Below are 21,705 nucleotides of genomic sequence, written 5' to 3'. Positions count from 1 at the left end.
AGAAATGGGCTGGTTATTTACCAATTTCCCTTTTCTTCCTAGCCAGACAGAGTTCCTTCCCCAGCTTCCTTAAAATTAGGCACAGCTAAATGATTAAAATATAACCAAGGGGTTATGAATGGAACATTTTCCAGACCTGGCCCATAAATATCCTCTTCCTACAACCTACTCTTTCTTTGTCACTCAGTTTTTGACTAGATAGGGTGCTGAGTAGTTACAGTGTGGTGCCACAAGATGGAAGGAGCCTCGGTCACTGACTGGCCAAATGGACTAGAACCTCGCCCCAAATATTAACCTGTGCTGTTGTATTATGTGAGGGAAGAACTAATTTTTAATTGTCAGACCACTGATATTTTGGGATTGTTTGTGCCAATACTCAACCCACTCTAATACAAGGGGTATATAATAATGTATATGAAGAAAATATTTATGTCTTTCCATCATAGGTTTTTCTAAAAATTTGAAGCAGTGTGTAAAGTGTAAAACACTTAAATAATAAATAAATAAATGGAGGGAATAAATGGAGGGTCAATAAATGGAGGGAAATAGTTGAAATAATGGAAACCATGACAGTATTGTCAAACTTTGAGATCACCTTGTAACTAGCAGGTAGTGAGGTTCCAAGAGCTAATTTCAAGTACAAAGTGTATGCCATCTTAATCTTTCCCATTCTGGCAATAACAAAAAGTTGAAATGTCCCCTCATCCTTTCCATACTCTAATTCCACACTTCTTATATATTCAGGAATAGCTTGAGATAAATAATTCATTTCATTTTATTGTTTTTTGGATTTACTGATTGAGGCAGAAATACAAGTTGCTAAATAGAAGGTGGCCTTACTGAATGGCAGCCAACACTTGAACCCTTTGATTGCTCTGATTGTAACCCTGAGTGTTGAGTCTTTGGCCCACTGGGAAGCCAGTCCCAGGGAGGGATGACTAAATACCCCTCCTTCTGATGTTTTACTCACTGAAAGAGTCTCCAAATCAAATGAAACAAGACCATTTTAAAATAAGCTCAATTAAAATCTACATTATTTATTTAGTTCTGGTTTACTTCAAAATCATAAATATATTTTATTATATATTATTTTATTAGGTTCTAAAGTTTGCATTTCAAATTTAATACTTTAATATATCTTGTGATTACGTATGTAATGTAAAGTAGAGTTCTAACAAAATTTTCTCTTCCTGGGAAACTAATTTTTAAACATTAAGCAATTTGCAATCTAAACTAAGCAATCTATGATTTTTCCAGTGAATCTTGTGCCACATTTATACTGATTTCAGTTATGTGTCTCTCTACTCTAATTCATTCATCTCTTCATTTCATGATACCATTCTATTTTCATTTCCAATCCACTTGTGACATGTCTAATTTGGTAAAACAGTTCTCCAACTTCTTTTTATTAAAATTGACTTTCTTTGTCATATGCATTTAGAGTAAATTTTTCAAGTTTGTCATAAAATCCAGCTCTACATTAGTTATAGGTTAAATGTGTAAATTAATTTATATATTATATTAAGCTATCTCACCTAAGAATAGGAAATGTCTCTGTTCTGATCCCTTATGTCTCTGTAGAGAGTTATAACATTTTGTATATGTAGCTCTTGGATATTCTTTATTAATTCTTAGATATTTTAAGTTTTTTATTGCTGTTTTTAGAAATCCATTGATTATTATTGCAATAATGGGATACCATTGAATATTTAAGCTGTCTTTATATTTGGCATTTTTGCTATTCTTCATATGTAATCCTAATATATTTTAAATTAGGATATCACATTTTGTATTTATGGGTTTTATCTTTTGTTTTTCTGGTGTTTTTCACTCTACATTGTTTGTTTGCAATTCTCTTTACAATAATTTTATGAAATCAATTTTGCAATAGACCTGGATCAAGTCTTTTCAATAACCCAGTATTTGGTTTTGCCAACATTCTCTATTTTTTCTTATTCTTTGCTATATTTCCCACCTTATTTTTATTAGTTACCCCTCTCATTTCTTTGGGTTTTAGCTATTTCTCCTTTTTCAACAACTTGAGTTCTGCATTTATTACATCTCTTTCTTTATATCAGTTTCTCAACTCAGCACTATTGAAATTTTGAGCTATATAATTTTTTCTTGTGTGTTTAGGGGCTTGCTTTGTGTACTGGGAGTGTTAGCAGCCTCTATCCACGAGCTGCCAGTAGCAATCCCCTTTCAGTCATGACAATCAAATGTATGTGCAAACATTGCAAGTATCTCCTGTGAGGGGGGAAGAATTATCTGCTGTGGGGACCACTGGAAACTGACTAAAAGCTTACAAAATTTGAAGTGTTCAATCAAGAAAATCTACGAAACCTCAGGGTAGGACAAGCCATGAAAGCAAGCACCTTCACTGTCAGGGAAACTGATTTGATTTGGAGTGGAAAGTAGAAAAACTCCATGACCCAGAGAGTTATCTAAAACAAGAGCAATCTCAGTGGCAAATGGATAAGGAAAGCCAGTGTCACAGCTTGCCTGAGTCTGCAAAACTGATTAAGGCAAACAACTAACTTTCCAACTAGCCAGAAATTCCATAGATCTTGGGAATGAGATAGCCATAATGGGCCTTGATAATTTACTACATATTCCTGGCTGTCTAAAAGGTTATATGTGTGTGCAAGGCTGCACACCTGTTCAGAAAAGACCAAAATGGGTCCTAATAGTCTATACATGTTTGGCTTAAGTGTGAATTCTTATACATGAGCAAAAGAGACAAAATAAGGGTCAGCCCATATTAAAAGCTGAATGCTTAAAGTTTTTGGGTATTCAACAATGAACACACAGATCCAGTGGCAAAGGGAGGAAGACGTACTGGCTCAAACTTACTGAGCACAAACTGATCAATCATGCTAACACAGGGGTGATCCCTAGGAGGCCAGGATTAAGATAAAAACAAGAATTAAAAAGACAAAAAAAAGCAAAACTGAGTTAACAGTACCCATATACTCCAGGAGAGAAAGGCTCCACATAATTAGTGTCCACAAGTCACTTAGCAAACACAGAGACGACCATAACCACTGTAAGTGGATCCAAATCCAAATTCTTACAATAAATTATATAAAATATCTAGTTCTCAACAAAAAAATTAGCAGACATACAGAGGGATTCCAAACTGTGGCACATACATTGCAGAAAAATTGTCTTAGATGTGGTTCAGATATTATTAAACTCTCTGACAAGTTTCAGATGTTGAACTTAGCAGACAAAAACTTCACAAAAGCTATTTTAAACATGTCAAAAGAACTAGAGTATGAACAAAGGAAAATATAATAATAATGGCTCTTTAAATAGAAAATACTAATTAAAAATCTAGAAATTATAAAAAGAGGACCAACTGGAAATTATGGAGTTAAAAAGTATATTAACCAAAACAAACACACATTAAATACACTAAAGGGACGCAAGAGAATGGCATTATTTATAATATTCAAAGACTCAAAACAATCTAAATGTCCATTAACCAGTGAATGGCTAAACAATATGTGATATGTCCACATAGTGGGATACTACTTATCATTAAAAGAGAATACAGTATTCACACAGTTCATATGGGTGACTTCAAAAATATTATGTGAAGTGAAATAAGCCAGATGTAAAAGACTATATGATATACGTATAATTTCTTATATGAAATATCCACAAAAGGTAGAACTTAGAAGAAAGATTAGTTGTTGCTAAGAGCTGAGGGAAGAAGCCAGAATCGACTACAGATGGGCATGAGTATTCTTGTTTAGGTAATGAAAATCCTCTGAAATTGGCTGTATTTAGTAAAATTGTTGAAAGGTTTACTTTAAAGGGTGAATTAGGTTGTATGTAAGTTACATGACAGTAAAGCTGTTAAAAACATTATTATGCATATTTATATAAAAAATAATAGGAGGGCTTTTATAGATCAAATACATTACATTTTTCTTGAAAATAATAGTAACTGTCATAGTACCCGTAATGACTGTATATTTAGCCTGAATTTTGTATGATTATTTAAGGCTCTTTAAATATATAAACACATTATTTATAGCAATAAGAGAAAAAATTATACCATCATGATACAGATAAGTAAATGGACACTTAGAAAAAATACTGCTAAAGGATCATTGCTCAGGTAGCTTGACATCCTAAATTCATGGATTCACTCAATGCCTTTTATAATCTACTAGTGGTGTGTGTGTGTGTGCATGATAGAGAAAGAGATGAGATTAATATTGACTGCTTCTGTTAAATGGAATATAATTTTTTACACAATATATTTTAAGAATTCATAACTACCAGGTAATATACGTACACGTATATACACATATGTATGTATGCACATGTATAAAATCACTGTTAAAATAGTTAATTACTTAAGGATTAAAACTACAGTAACTATTTTAATTGCCAAATGATATTTTGCTTACAGTCTAAGATTTTTCAAGAAATTAAGTAAAAAAGTTAGCCCTTTAACTTATTAACCACTTGAAAGTCAGAGTAGCATTTTTCATAGACTTCAGACCTAAGCATAAATTATAAAATAATGTCTATTTGTAAAAACCTACTAGGTTATAATATTTTAACACATATCTCAAAATAATATAAAATTTGATGCATCAATTTCACATTTTAGCTAATGTGGAGCTTTAGCCTATACTCTAACACATAACTATCTTACAAACCACTCTACCCTTTATTTTAGTAACATGAATAGTCAAATCAATTACAAAGAAAAAGTTTCTTTCCTTTGTTTAACACATGAAAAATTTATCTATTGCTGATTCTCTGACTTTGAATAAATTCATAAGCTTTATTATTGCCCATTAGAAGAGATGTTTTGCTGACACAAAAGTCAAATAAATTATTTATAATCAGTAAATCTTCATAGCATAAGAGTTTAAACACAGTGATTATTCTGGACTGGTTAAAAGAACAGTTAGTGTAAAATCTTACCACGCCAATGGAAAAGTAATTATTGATGATACTGTAAGGCACTGGGTCTCCCTTCTCATCTTTGTCATTAGGTATGACTTCAAACTTCCACCTGTCCAACATGATTTCTGTGCTGTTTTCAATGTCTTTTAGGATTTTCATCAGATTCTCACCTTCATAACCTAATTGAAAAAAAATATCTTGAGAAAAAATATAACAAAATAACAAAAGCTGTATTTATATACATTTTAGAGTGTGTGTCTGTCTCATTCTAAAGCCAAACAATGCATTTTAAAACAAACTAACACAGATAAAGAACTATAATCATAAGATCATACAAATATTTTAGTTATAGCTTTAATGCGCAACTCATACCCCTCTCCTGTGGTGCAAATTCTCAGTATAGTCAAATGCCAAATCAGCATCTCCACTGCATATCCCTACAAAACTTTATATCTATGTATTCAAAATGAAATTAATGATCTACTTCCATATCTTCTTCCTGTTAACTCCCTTTCAGACAGGCAACACCCTCTACCTAGTTGCAGAAGTAAAAAGCCTGGATGTGATTTCAGACTTTTCCCTCTTCATCCCTCCCTGGTCCTCACACTTTGCCCTCTAGTGATACAGAAAAATGTTCAGGTTAAGTAGAAGGTCCTTCTCTTTTTCATTTTATGTCATATCATCTCTTATTCTATATCCAGAGTATCTCTTTTCTTTTGGCTGCCTTGTTTCTGCTCCTGCTGCAAATTTTATATTTGATAGTACTTTTTTCCAGAAGCCACCCTTCCTACAGTTCCACAGCACGCAGTTCTACAAACTAGCCCTACCTTACAACTAGTACCCTGCCTTAGAGTTTTGTTTTGTTTTGCTTTTATTCATGAGAGACACAGGCGGAAAGAGAATAGGATCCCCACAGGGAGCCTGATGTAGGACTCGATCCCAGGACCCCGGGATCATGCCCTGAGCCAAAGGCAGACATCCAACCACTAAGCCCCCCAGGTGCCCTGCTTAGAGTTATTTGCATCTTTCTCACTACAAGTTTCTTTTCCCAAGTCTGCCCTAGAGTAAATGCTTAACAACTCTAGTTTTAATGAATCTACTGCAGATCATCAACATGGCCTGAAAATAAAGTTATTCCTTAATATTATATTTTCTCTTAAATGTATCTATCCATATAACATTATAATTCAGACTGTAGCTTAATCCTGGTTGTGTTATTTAATGTTCGCTTTTACCCTCCCTAAATAATGCCTTCCTCTGTAAAAATTTCTGTTTATTGTGAAAATTAAATGAGAAAATGCATAAAAGTTCTCAGTACATGAAGCATAAGAATAGAAAGTTTTCAACCATATAATGATGACATAATTCGAAATACTGTACGAAGTTAAATAATATCTCTTACTCTACACACAGATACATACACAGATTCTTGAATTGATATTTTAAGTTGGGACAATATTTTCATAGATTTTTTTTCTGTGTCCAACTTTGGTCAATATTTTAATAATGTATTCGTTGAACGAGTAAATGCCAGAGGCTATGAGTCCTCATTAGAGGTGTTAGCACACATAACACTGTAAAACTAATTGGGTTAAAAGAAAAAAAAAAAAAAAAGAAGAGGCACTGTACTATGCCAACATTCTCTAAGGATAAATAAATTACTTAATGGTGTATTTGTTGAATTAACTATTAGAAGTTCAAGGCACCCAGAATACAGGAGTGCCTATTTAGGCACCCACTATTATCTTTTATCTTACACAGGTAAAATAATTATGTACTAGCTAATACATACAGCAGAGCACAACAAACAATGACTAGACAGATAAAAGTATTAAAAGCACCAAATATTATTTTTTAAAGATGTCATATTGTATTTTTGTAGCATAATTCAAAAACAATGAATATACACAATAATGTGTATAACTATACTCAGTACAAACACTGAATTACTTAAAGTATGAGATTATAATAACAAAACTTACAAATATCTCACATTTTTAATAGTTCTACCCTCATTCTCAAAGTTTAATTTCTTCTAAGTTTTTAATTTCTTTTAAAAATAATAAATTTTAGCCTCCAAATAAATTTTATATATATTTTCCCCATTGAACTGAATAAAAAGTTAAGTATATTCCCCTCTTTTGCAAATTCTACTAATTAGAAAATAAGTATGATGATTTTCAGACATAAATGAATTTACATATATTAACAGAACAGTATAATATAGCATGGAAGTATACTACAATATATAACAAAATATAATATGATATCAATATATATACACTCAGCATATACACAAGCAAATAACAGTATTTAAATAAAATTTTAAGTTTGTCCCCAGCTACATCAAGTTAATAGCAGCATAGTTCAGTATAACACTAGAAAAATGTAGGAACAGCAACTGACTGGGAGAGAATAAAGCAGGAATGGATTTAGTGAAAATTAATTACCACAGCTAGATTCTAGTAGTGCCACTCACCTTAAAATCTTTAGCACTGGTTATGTTCTCAAAGTTTTTATGGATTAGCATGAAAGAGGCTAATATCAATCAGCCTTCTAGCCAAATAGAAATGGAAAGAAGTAAGCCATAAATCTATTTTGAGTATCACAACATCTGCAGTTCAGAGCTAATTTCCAAAGGTGACAAATTCCAAATTGCAGTCCCCAATTTAACAAATATTTACACCCTACCTGTTTGCATTTATCTATGTTCAAGTTTGTTAAATAAAGATTCATAACTGTAAATAGTATTCCAAAACTCAAGATCATGTATTTTTTTTAAAAGACATGTTAAACTAACTAAATATACAAGTAAAAGCTTATGCCCAGGAAAAAAAAAATGATGGTGTTTTGCTTCCATTATTTTGATTTTAACCTCTAATCCCTCTAGGCTAAGAAACAAAAACATAATTAATATTTATTTTCTATGGGATGCCTGGGTGGCTCAGTGGTTGAGCATCTGTCTGCCTTCAGCTCAGGACATGATCCTGGGATCCGGGATGGAGTTCTGCATGGGGGTCTCTGCGGAGAAGCTGCTTCTCCCTCTACCTCTGTCTCTTTCTGTGTGCACATCTCATGAATAAATAAATTAAAAAATAATAATTTCTGTGTAAAGGTATGACGTTATTACCAAATCTATATAAAACGTCATAGAAATTTTTAAAAAGGAAAGCAAGTCACATAAAGGAAAGCAACAATCTAGATTTGTCAATGTATGCTTACACCCTTACTCTTCATGACACATTTTTCCTGCAATAATCTTAAATTTTAGAGAGATTAATTACTGCTAGAAAAATTGAAAAGATAATGTAAATTAAGTATTTGCAAATGCCTTAAGACTTCCCACATTCTTACAGTCTTATATTTTCCCAAACATATCCTTGTAAAAAATAAATTTCAATATATTCCAGTGAACTAAATGATTATTGGTTGAATCAAGACCTTTATAAGCATGATGATAATAGCTACAACTACATAAAGTACTCAGCACAAACACTAGGTAAACAATGTGATCGTTTGGTATAAGAACCTACAAGATAGGCACTATCATTTTTTCAAACTCTAATGAGGAATCTGAAGCACACAGTAAGTAAGCAACTTGCTCAAAGATAGTTGCACACCTGGCAAGAAATAATCACACTTCACAGCATGTTAATTTTTAATAAACTTTACCACATCGCATCTCCATTTTCCTAATCACTAGACTTAAGCATTTTGCAGTCCCCCTTAATACCTTGGTTTCCCCAAAGCCCCTATTCAATCCACCAACAGGATCTACCAGTCCTTCCTTAAAAATAGAACCCCACTTTATCTACCTGCCCCATTCCATTACCACTACCCTGGTCCAGCACCTTTATTCTCTAATCACAAAAACTATAACACAAGTTCTGAGTTGGAAAAGCATGATTCTCTACATTTTCACAATTTCTTAATTTTCTTCAGTTTATTTTATACCTCCCAATTAATTTATTTTTGAAGACATTAATGTCATTGTATCATGCTGATTTGAAATGCTTTCCATACTTCACTTTTTGCTTCAAATTCAATAAAATAAAATTCTTAACAAGACCACCAAGACCCTGCATTATTTGGCTCTTGATTGTCTCTCCAATCTCACACTAATCACTGTCTCCTCCACCCCCCCTCCATTCCAACCCACTGCCTCACAGATGATTCAAAAGATAATTCAAGAGTCATCAGCCTTGCTTCAGCCCTTTCAATTTCAGAAGCTATTTTCCTGCCTTATATTATAAATATAGCTTATATATTACCTCCTCAGAGTGGCCCTCAACTATGTAGCTGAATAGTTTCCCTCCATTATTTACTAAATATGTTTGAGACTTTCATAGCTTTTATCTAATTTTGTTATTGTATATTTTATTGTTCCTTGATTTATTGTCTGTGTACTCAATGAAAATATAATCTCCAAAAGGTAGGAACTTTTCATTTATTTATTTTTTTCACTCTAAATCCAGCACCTAAAACAGTATCAACATATGCAAGGCAAGCACAGGAGTTTATTATTAATATATAATTTGGCATATGCCACAATTCATATGTCATTGACTACTGATAATAATATATTTTAATTGTTTTATAAGGAAATCATGAGAAGATGCCTTGAATGGAACTTTTATGTCAATTTTGAGATTGAAGCCCTTTATGAGTTTGGAATTTAAATGAAATGAATAATTTTAATATCAAAAATATTTTTCAAAGAATATACAAGAAACCACATGTGTGATTCTCTTCCTTTTAATTAATATAGATATGTAAGCACTGGCATACAAGCATATATACAAGCATCTTATAAGCGATGTTTCTATGTATCTGTCTGTCTTTAGATTCTATGAGATTTAACTCCGTGTTTCATGTTATTCTTTTACTAAATTATATTCTTTTTTAAAAGATTTTATTTAGGGGGATCCCTGGGTGGCTCAGAGGTTTAGTGCCTGCCTTTGGCCCGGGGCCTGATCCTGGAGTCCCGGAATCGAGTCCCACGTTGGGCTCCCAGCATGGAGCCTGCTTCTCCCTCCTCCTGTGTCTCTGCCTCGCTCTCTTTCTCTATGTCTATCATGAATAAATAAATAAATAAATCTTAAAAAAATAAATATTTTATTTATTTATTAATGAGAGACACACAGAGACAGAGAGGCAGAGACACAGGCAGAGGAAGAAGCAGGTTCCATGAAGGGAGCCTGACGTGGGACTTGATCCCAGGTCTCCAGGATCACGCCCTGGGCTGAAGGGGGCGCTAAACTGCTGAGCCACCTGGCTCTCCTACTAAATTATATTCTTAATGAAAATTATAAATATATCATTTATCAAGTTTGTAATTTAGGCCCCAATTCTGCCTGTCGTATACACATATACACATATACATAGAAATATACACAGCTTAAAGTTTACCAGTTGTCCAAATACTCATGGAAAAACTGTTTTCAAATTTTTGTTGTTGTTCTCAAATTTTTATTGTAAATCAGAGTTACTCATGGAGTTTGTTTAAAAAGAAAATCATCTGCCCAGTTCCCACCCCAGAGATTTCCATTCAGCATATTTGGGGTGAGGTCAGGCCACTGTATTTTTAACAAGCTCCCCAAGGGCTTCTCATTCACACTTAATAGACACTTTTTAAACTTCTCTAAGTAGAGACTTTTTAAACTCTAAGTTAAAGTTACTTAGTTTCATTTCTGACTTCTTTAGCAAAATCTGGTTTTCTTTTCTTTGGCATCTTCAAGTAGAGCCTATTAATGAAATTTCAAATTATTTTAAGACCTTTTGATATATTCCCCTCTTACCCTATTTCATCCACACTATTCTATTTTGAGTTCCTTGAGTATGTCAAGTCCCTTCCTACCTCTGGGCCTCTTACTTGAAATCGTTTCTGCCTATTAAGTCTAGTCTCAGTTCTGTATGGCTATTATTTTTCCATCTATTAGGATTCTCCCGATGTTATCTTGTCATTTCCTCAATGAGGCCTTTCACTATATTGGTTATAGGTTATCTTGTTAGTAGGATGTCTCACAACTTACTTATGACTTATTTGCCACTAGAATCCAAGGCCTCTTTGAAGGTAGACCTTGTTTTGCATCCTTACTCTATATCCCAAGAACAGAACATACCAATTGATATAAAGTGGGTCTCAAAAAGTAAGTGTTCCTTAATGTATTTATTCCTGGACAAGTTATTCATTAGTCTTTCAATTTTTCCTTTGTTCATGATTTTGTTACACAACTCAGAGACTAAAAATCTTAAAATAATAAATAAATAAATAAATAAATAAATAAATAAATAAATAAATAAATAAATAAAAAATAAATAAAAATCTTAACAGGGCAGCCTGGGTGGCTCAGCGGTTTAGCGCCGCCTTTAGCCCAAGTCGTAATCCTGGAGTCCCAAGATAGAGTTCCACGTCAGACTCCCTGCATGGAGCCTGCTTCTCCCTCTGCCTGTGTCTCTGCCTCTCTCTCTCTCTCTGTGTCTCTCATGAATAAATAAATAAAATCTTTTAAAAATATCTGAACACTACTTAAGAGTCAGCCCATGTTTATCTCATTTCTTAAGCCAGAAACCCCAAACCAAAGAGGTTTAGAAGCTTGCCTTGCCCCATCAAGTCTATAATTAACATCAGAATAAAAGCCAGCACTCACACAGTCTAGCTCCTGGGCCACTATTTCTTTCTCTACCCTGGACGATTGTTCAAAATTATATACTGCATTTTTCAAAGCAATTATATTTGCTAAATTCACTTGGCAGTTGTCATGTATTAAAAATGATGGGTTTAGGATTATTTTTAAGGGGGGGATGCTGTCCACTGTATTTCTTTTTTTTTCTTTTTCTTTTTTTTTTTTTTTTTTTTAGTATTTTCATTATTATGTTAGCTGTTTTACCTCCTCCCCATCGCAGGCATCTTGCTAGATCATTGCCGGTCCCAAGAGGCAGAATAGCAACTGGAGGATGCTTGACAACATTAGCCTTTTCTGTGGAATCAAAAATTAAAATAAAATAAAATTTTGATCACAGATGGAACAACAGTAAAAAAGACAGCTTGGCATAAAATGAAGGCATTCCACTAGGTACTTATAACCAGAAAATGTTACATTTTATAGCTATATAAAATTATAAACTAAGATTAATTCATATGTATTTGTTGCAATTTATAAAACACAAATAAATACCACAATACACAAAGCAAAAGGAAATTTCAAGACCCATGTCTGAAGAAAGACTTTTAAAATCTTAACTCAGTTAAAAATGGTGGTGGGTATGATTTAACATTATTGAAATCTCAGAGATGCAGGTATATGTGTCAGTCATATAATGTACTAGAGAGGCATTACCAAAGTGGAGGTGTGGGTTCCTATAAAAAGTTATTTTGCAACACCAACTCCAGATACATTTCACTTTAAGGAATAAAATATTTTGAAAAATCAAACTCTAAAAGCTAGTAAAATGCTAAAACAGTTTTATTTTGTTGTTCCTACCCATGGTGGATCAGAGTAAGCAACATAAGAACCGGGTAACTCTGAGATCATCAGGTTTTCTTTGAGATTAAGCTTTACACAACGTAATGCGTTGGGCTCAGAGCAGTAAAGATCTCTGCATCGAAATTCCACATAGTTTCTTTTTTTTTTAAGATTTTATTTAGTTATTTGAGAGAGAGAGCATGAGCAGGGGGCAAGAGGAGCAGAGGGAGAGGGAGAAGCTGACTCTCCACTGAGCAGGAAGCTTGCCACACCAGGATCCATCTCAAGACCCCAGGATCATGATCTGAGCTGAAGGCAAATGCTTAACCCATTGAGTCACCCTGGCACTCCAAAATTCCACATGGTATGGAATTTATTTATTTATTTATTTATTTATTTATTTATTTATTATGCACGTGAATGAGATGTGGAGCCTGACATGAGGCTAGATCTTACCACCCTGACATCATTACCTGAGCCAAAACCAAGAGTCCATGCTTAACCAACTGAGCCACTCAGGTGTTCCAACATAGTTTTGTTTAAACCATCATATGCCTTCAATGACTCTCACAAACATATATTACCTTTCTTCATTTTTTTTTCTATTTTCTCAGCATCTTAAAGTGATTATGTGTTTGTGTGGAAGAATGGGAAGGGAATTGATTATTTTGGGATGGATGTGTTATGGTGTAGTAGATAAGGCTTGGATTTGAGCTAAAATTAACTCATAATATCCTATTGTTTTCACTAAAATTCTCAAGTCCTGAGACTTTGTTGAAGCAACTAATTTCTGCAGTACTCAAATTCTGTTTTTCTTCTTAAATATTGCATATTTACATCTTTTGTTGGAAGGCCAAGGAACACGATTTTCACTGTTTCTTAAAAAAAGGGGGGGGGGGAATCCCTGGGTGGCTCAGCGGTTTAGCACCTGCCTTTGGCCCAGAGCATGATCCTGGAGACCCAGGATCAAGTCCCACATCAGGCTCCTCTTGCATGGAGCCTGCTTCTCTCTCTCTGCCTCTCTCTCTCTCTCTATCTCTGTGTGTGTGTGTGTGTCCCTCATGAATAAATAAATAAAATCTTTGAAAAAGAAAACAGACTAGAGTCATAAGATGCTCACCAAAAGCTCAGCATAGGATGCTGACAATATGCACTCACTTTTAATTGAGTACTTTTATGTGCATGAAAAGATAGAATATGTTCACCTGCATTTACTAAATATAAGTGTTTTAATTTATATAGATAGTAAAATCTTTTTTTGAACCAATTCTTTCCCTTTTCTGAAAAGGCCCATTTAAAAAAAAAAAGATTTATTAGAGAGAGAGGGAGAGAGAGAGAGAGCACCAGCATGAGAGGCAGAGACAGAGGGAGAGAGAATCTCAAGCAGACTCTGTACTGAGTGCAGAGCTCAACACAGGGCTTGACCCTGACATCATGACCTCAGCTGAAACCAAGAGTCGGATGCTCAGCCAACTGCCCCCTCAGGCACCCCTGAAATGGCCATTTTTAACAAAGAATTGGTCCAAAAAAATGGATATTTGTTTGAGATATCTCCTAATGAAGGTCAATTAATGATCACTCTACTGAGAGTAATCAGTTTTGACAACTGTCTCTGAAAAACCAGATAATTTTTCTCAATCATCAAGCTTTTGTGATACATGTCTACATTTTATCTTCAATCATATATCTTATAAAACTAAAGTTGTAAAAACTTAATCAGAAAAACAAGCTAGGTTAAGGGTAAATGGTGAGCTCTAATCCCAGTTCTATCAACTCACAGCTCTCAGATTCCACTCTAATTATTTAACTTTTCCACACCTTAACAGCTTCTTTCTAAAATGGGATTATCAACACTGTGTTACAGTGTTGTGAGAATTAAGATGAATGCGGTAAAAAAACCTTAGTACAATGGCTATGAAAATAAAATAAGTACATCTATTTGACACAAATTTTATCACAAATGCTAAGAATCTCTTTGGCTCCCTCCCCAGGGCACTTAAACAAATGGAATTTATAGAGCCTGATCTCAAAATAGCTCTGAGGGTTTATTAAATTCCATGAGAAATGGATTAAAAAAGAAGTATCTCTAGATACTTGCAAATTATTTTGTCAATTATAACTGTAAAATATAGAAAACATATTAAACCAGTAAATAATCTGCAACAACGCCAGATATCCCATTGCATCACTGTAGCATCCAAAGATATCAATGCACTCATAAAACAAATAAAACATACAGAATTTTAGGTTTCCACTTGCATCCCAGCCATGTTTAAGTATGTGTCTTCATTACCTATGCAGTCCAAAATCCACCCCACGGTTCCATCTCCACCACAGGCTAACACTCTGAAATCAGGAACATCACGGAAAAAGTTTAACCTGAAAAACAAGCATGTTTTAGCACATAATTGATATTTTAAAATTTGGATTTTTAAAGTTTTGTATTCTTAGCATTTTATCTAATAAAAGACATTTTTATATTACGGAAATTATAGGATAATCTCAATGATTTTATTGAAAAATATTAAATTCTTATCTAGAATACAATTCTAAAATTAAAGAATTTACATCTTGATTTAAACATATTTTAAATATATAATAAATATATTTTATTTTTTATCAACTCTAAAGTTTAAAAAACAAAACTAATACAATATAATAATTTTTATTAAAATCTCTCACGTGATCAGCATTTCACATATAATGCAAAGTGACATATACTACAATATTTCATTTAATAATTTTTATTAAGCAAAAATTCTCTTTTGAATCATTGTGTAAGTACAACTATTATGCCAGCAAATATGTCTTTGAGAGTTTTCAACCTTTTCCATTACTGGAAAAAACTGATTACACCACTTCTGGGGTGTTTCAGTGTTTCCTTTGACTTAGAATTGGCAAATGAGAGCCAGCCTTTCCCTTGTGTTTTGACATGGCCCTCAGTGTTTTTACCTAGGAATACTCAAACCTAATTGCTAAGTGGGCTGTAATAAATGCCCATAGCTTCTGTTGCTACTGCAAACAGCGCTGTGCTTATTAATGCAACCTACCTTAGGAGAAAGTTAAAAAGGCAGGTAATATAACCAGTTACACAATAGCACATGCCTATTTTCTTGCAATAAAAATTTAAAACAAAATAGAAACATGTGGCGTGTGTCTGTTCACCTCTCTTGCCCAAGGATAACCACTGGTCGTAATGTAATATGCAACCATCCAAGAAATGTTTCTATACATTTACATATGTGAATATATACATATGAATGTTATTATACACATATTTTTAACATGAATGTGATTATGCTATACATTTTGTTAATTTGTGTGCATTTTTTAATTTAAAAATATCTAAGAGGGATCCCTGAGTGGCTCAGCGGTTTGGTGCCTGCCTTTGGCCCAGGGCGTGATCCTGGAGTCCCGGGATCGAGTCCCGCATCGGGCTCCCGGCGTGGAACCTGCTTCTCCCTCTGCCTGTGTCTCTGCCTCTCTCTCTCTCTCTGTGTCTATCATAAATAAATAAATAAATCTTAAAAAAAATAAAAATAAAAATAAAAATGTCTAAGAGAGCTTTCTGTGTCAGCTCATATAGTGTTGCATCATCATTTATAAGTGAATGTATTACATAGGGTATAATTCTGTGATCAAATAAACCATTTCTCTTCAGGTACTTTTAAGCTATTTCTAGTATTTTACTGTTACACAAAATAAGTATTGTAGTTAACACTATTCAAAGGACATTTATGGGAACATATACATATGTTTTGAAGGCTAATTTTCTAGAAGGGAAGTGTTCCACTGTATCACCATGCTACTCTCTGAAGAGCTCCCACTATAAAAGATGTGTCAATTTCCTTCAACTCCAAAACACTACATGTAAACAGCTTTATGATATTTCTTCAACAATAATGAAAACTCAAATTATTGTAAAATCACACATTCTTGTTTGGCTAGTGGGTTAAGCTTATTTTTGTAGGTTTACAGGTGTGTGATCTCTTCTGTGAACTGCATCTTCAAACTCTTGCCCATCTTTTCCACTGAGTTGTCTTTTGTTATTACTATCTTATAAATTCTACATGTTATGAATGTTTTTCATTTAAATTAGCATTTTTAGAAAAACATCTTGTTAAAGTAATACAAACAATGCATAAATAGAAACATATAAAAATTAACTAAAACCTCACCACTTGATAATAGGAACCATGAGTATCTAGAATATCAAACTTCCATGTATTTCCCAAGGTTTTATATTGTGAATATTTACCTTCTGTTAGACATGCTACAATATTTTCTTTGAGACTATTTCCCATTTGTTTACCTATATTATGCATCATATAAGATGATACATAATTTAATTACCTATGTACCAATTGCCCACCCCCAGGGGAGACCATTCCCAGTAACCTCTGTGCTCTTTCCCTATAGCAGCCTTCTTCCTCAACCACAAATGTGAGCACTATTTTCAATCTTCAGTTATCATGCGTATGCCATAGACAACACATTGTTCACTTTTTGCTTTTTCCACTTAGTATTGTTACTAAGACTCATTCATGTGATAGCTGAAGCTCTCTCCACATATAGTGAACTTATTTAATTTCTATTGCTAAATATCATTTATGTGAATGTACCTTTTTAAATCCATATCAATGGACATTTGGATTGGTTGGTTTACATTCTTATAAAATCTGCATTATTTGACATTTTCCTTAGTGCTCATGAACAGTGGCTACTTTTAGAGGATGATATGTGCAACTTTTTGTTTCCCAAAGAAGTTCTACCAATGTATGCATTCATTAACAATACAGATATTTGGCTGAAGTCATTCTCTGAAACACTTTTAATGTCACACTTCTCAATTTCATGTGTTTCCTCTTTTGTGAAATGGCTGTTCATGGCTTTTGTTTCCTTTCTTTACTCCTTTTTCTCTTGCTGATTTGTAAAAACTTCTTTACTTGTTCTTAACTTTAATGCTTTTCTGCAAATATCTTCTACAAACTGAATTTTTTAACTTTAATTGACTTATATTTCAATAAACAAAATTTGGTTTTAATGTATTCAAATGTATCAATCTTTTCATAAGTGGTTAGCACTTTGGCCTGTATTATGTAAGAATAAGTTTGCCTACTCAGAGGTCAGAAGATAACTCATATCTACTCTTTTTAAAATTTCAATTTTACTTTTGACAATTCTATGTGGTGGTGTGAGGTAAGGATACCTTTATTTGTTCCTTTCCCTTCCTACCTCCCTCCATTTCTCTCTTTCCTTTTCCTTCTTTCTTTTTTCCCTTCCTGCCTGCTTTCTTTCCTTGTGAATGCTATACACCAACATTTTCTTGTCTTTAATCCATCTTTTTATTTATTGGATAACTTCTACTTCCTACCATGCATCATAACTCAGATTTCCATATATGAGTACATTTCTTTTTGAACTGTTTAATTTTATTCATATTTTGTCCATCCCTTTGCCAGTCTCACATTCTTATAATTCTTTGAGTAGTTTTATAATAAGTCATTATCTCACAGAGCATGAAGAATCTAAGCTATATTCCTTCTGTGATTTTCCAAATATATTTTAAAGCTAACCAGCCAACAAAAATAAAAATAAAAACCAATTATGATTTTGATCTATTAAGCCTATAGATCAATTTTGGTAGAAATAAAATCTGTATAATGTTAATTAGGTTTTCTCACCCATGAATATAGGATATTAATAATAATGGTACTATTACTGATCTTCAATATTTATAATTATTATTTCTAATTTTGTTGTCTAGAGCTCCAATATGTTGCTGAATTCGGATATTCATAGGTAATGTCCCTATCTTGTTTCTAAATTTAAATGGGATATTTCTATATTTTCTCCATTTAATATGATGTTTTTGTACAGATTTTCCTTTTCTTTTTTGACTGACACCTTTTTATGGTAGTAAAGTTTCCTTTTATTTCTGATACAGTAAGGATTTTTACTATGAATCTGTTAAAAAGGTTTCCACATCTTTTGAGATGTTGATATATTATATCTCATTTAAACAGTACTGTGGGAAAATATATTAACATATTTTTGTATTATTAAAGTAACCTTATGATACTTTTATATACCAAAATTGGACACTTGAAATTTTTATAGAGAACTGGACTTGGTTTGCTAATATTTTGTTTACATATTTTGAATCTATATTCATGAATCCAACAGCCTTACTATTTTTCTTCCTGACACCATCTCTAATTTTTTTGTCTAAATTAGTCTGTCTCATAAAGTGAGTTGCAGAATATGCCTTCATCATACATTTTTGGAAGCATCTGCGCAATTCTGGAAGTTCCTTAAAACTGGTAGCACTTGCATATAAACTATTCTATTTCTGGTGAGTCTTTGACTTCTTTCTTTTTTAAATAACAATTCAATTCCTTTAATGATTATTAAGCAAAATTTATATTTTGTAATTCTCTCTAACTCAGTTTTTGCCGGTTGCATATCCTATTAATTTGTCTATCCTAAGTTTCAAATATTGTCTTATTGAAGCCTAGAAAAGCTTTTCAAAATATGCTGGCAGCTGGAAAGTTTACCATAGAGCTAATTGTTTTTGGTGAAAGCCTAACCATTCATTTGACTCACCATTGTTCTTCTACTCCATGATGATGTTTCATCTGTTATTCATTCTTGTTTCTTTTAAAATTGTCATCATTGGTTCTTCAGCAGCATCCTACCCCCAAACATAAACCCCATGTGACTATCAGACCAGCTTACTCTCTGCAAATTGATTGCTAAATGGATTGAAAAATTGACCTCTCTATCTCAGCCTCGTAATGCACTCAATCCATCCTGTTTTCCCTAGAGATTCATTCTTTCTTTATTTCATTCATTCACTGAATTGTAGTCTTGGAAAATTATTTAATCATTGAGCCTTGGTTCTTTATCTTTAAGGAATACCTTAAAGATAATACCTTTTGCTGCTTTGGACTATTTTAAGAAATAATTTTTGTATGTAAATTAAATTGTACTATCCACAGATTATTACTAATTCAATTATTTTCCCTTCGTTAAAAGTAGCATATATGCTTTATAGGTCAGAGTGCCACTCCTCTATTTTCACCCCTCTTCCCTAGTGTTCTGGCAAAATAATCACAAAGAGAACTTCCTATCAAGCAAAGATAGATGGACACTGAGTTTTCCTACCCTCAATCTGAAAGTGTAGCCAGTGAACTACTGGGAGATCTGCTTATGGCATTGCATTAAGGACAGAAAATGCAGAGGAAAACAGGACTGATAGAGAACAAACAAATCCAAGGAACTTGGCAAGAACCAAAATGCAGGGTCCTGCAAGGGTACTAACTTTTTACTCTTAAGCTATAAAGACCAGCAGATGAGAGGCTCCCACTTCAAAGGACATCCTAACAATGAGAAAGATGAGGGAATAAGGAGTGTCTGGAAAGATGCTTATTTGTGGAAACTTTAGTACTCTGAACTATACTTTCACCTACCAATTTCAGAGGTTCATTTGCAAAATTAACATGTATAAACATTTTGCAATGAAGTAATCATCCATGGCTCCAGATTTACTAGACTATTTCTATGGAAATTTATGAAATTAAAACTTAAAATGACTTATGAGGTAGATTAATAGTTTTTGAGTTACCAGTGTTGGTCATTAATGGTCTTCTGGAGCAATAACTATTTATCTACAATAGCTATATTTGAAAGAGATCTTATATTTATGTACAGGTTTCACAGCTCTGTGTCAGATGCTTTCCTATCACATTTGCTCAACAGCCACCCCCTACAGCACACCCTACAGTGAGTGGTGAGATTTTGAACCACTAAAAGCAAATCAAGGTATTTCATCTAAGATTTAGAAGTCCCCTTCCATTTCTAAAAAGTGAAGAGTTAAAACTAATATAGAGGGATGTCTGGGTGGCTCAGTGGTTGAGCATCTGCCTTGGGCTCAGGTCATGATCCCTGGGTCCTGGGATTGAGTCCCGCATCAGGCTCCCCACGGGACTGTCTCTGCTTTTCTCTCTGTGTCTCTCATGAATAAAAAAAATTAAAAAAAAGAAAACTAATATAGAAATTTTAGGAAGTTTTAATTAGTACCTAACAGTAGTATTTAAAAACTATTTATGGGGAATCCCTGGTTGACTCAGCGGTTTGGCGCCTGCCTTTGGCCCGGGGCGCGATCCTGGAGTCCTGGGATCGAGTCCTGCGTCAGGCTCCTGGTGTGGAGCCTGCTTCTCCCTCTGCCTGTGTCTCTGCCTCTCTCTCTCTCTCTCTCTCTCTGTGTGTCTATCAATGAATAAGTAAATAAATAAATCTTTAAAAAAACAACTATTTTTAAGAAGTTTTAAAACATTTTTAAAATGGGAAAACATTTTTAAAAAGAAGAAAGAAAACCTACAGTCTTGATTCCAGAATCTTAGAAAGTGTCTTATAACTAGATTTCTCAAATGATGATATGTGGGGATTCCTTCTTATTCTAATCTCATACTTTATCATCCAAAGAAAATGAATGATCCAGCCAGTCATTTATACATGATTGGGCAATATCAGAAATGAGAATGAACATATAAAAATAAATAAATTAACTATCAAACAATGTACATATTATAAAACTATTTTGTGATATTTAGAAGAAACCAGTATGAGACTCATAAATATTATTATCATAATAGCATAGAATGAATGTTCATTAATTGTACCTATTCATATTTGTTTGTATTAAAGAAATACAAGGTTGAAGGATTGAAAATGACTTTATTATACATCTTCAACTTTCCTTTTCCTCTTCTTTGTTTAGAAAAATATCATTTATATCTAGAGCTTCTCTTAAGAAAGATCTGCATTCTGACTTAAGCATTTTAAGCCAGAAACAAACATACTTAACTCTTATTACTCAGCTCAGTTCATATTGATACCTGAATGTACATAGTTACATATTACTCTACAGTTACAAGATTAAATGGCTTCACCATTGTCTCACTGAAATCAGGTTGAAATTTCTGGTTTGTGATGTTGTTATTGTTTTCAAAACCAAATTTAACCAATTATTCCTAATACCTTCCACCTTATTTCCTAATACCCAAACTGCATCTGTCACTGGATCACTGGTATCACTGGATAATATTATTGGTATCACTGGATACTATTATTGCGTCTGCAGTCAGATTTAAAAATCTATGCATGGAAAAAAAAAATCTATGCATGGGGAATCCCTGGATGGCTCAGCGGCTTAGCGCCTGCCTTGGGCCCAGGGCGTGATCCTGGAAGCCCAGGATCGAGTCCCATGTCGGGCTCCCTGCATGGAGCCTGCTTCTCCCTCTGC

At 33.5% G+C, this 21,705-nt stretch overlaps 1 protein-coding gene across 8 annotated transcripts in view; it reads right to left on the bottom strand.

Moving 5' to 3' along the window:
* DGKB (diacylglycerol kinase beta) overlaps window positions 1–21,705 on the bottom strand; it is a 695,680-nt gene that overhangs the window by 392,523 nt on the left and 281,452 nt on the right. For all 8 annotated transcript variants that reach the window (XM_077856714.1, XM_077856707.1, XM_077856709.1 and 5 more), the window contains 3 exons: window positions 14,692–14,777; window positions 11,823–11,912; window positions 4,951–5,111 (listed from right to left, as the gene is read on the bottom strand). In XM_077856714.1, the coding sequence (XP_077712840.1) occupies window positions 4,951–5,111; window positions 11,823–11,912; window positions 14,692–14,777 (337 nt within the window). The remainder of the gene's footprint in view (window positions 1–4,950; window positions 5,112–11,822; window positions 11,913–14,691; window positions 14,778–21,705) is intronic.

This window comes from Canis aureus, chromosome 18 (genome assembly GCF_053574225.1).
Source record: "Canis aureus isolate CA01 chromosome 18, VMU_Caureus_v.1.0, whole genome shotgun sequence".
NCBI lineage: Eukaryota > Metazoa > Chordata > Mammalia > Carnivora > Canidae > Canis > Canis aureus.
Note: the sequence above shows the minus strand (reverse complement) of the source record. Positions and strands in the feature narration are given on the sequence as shown.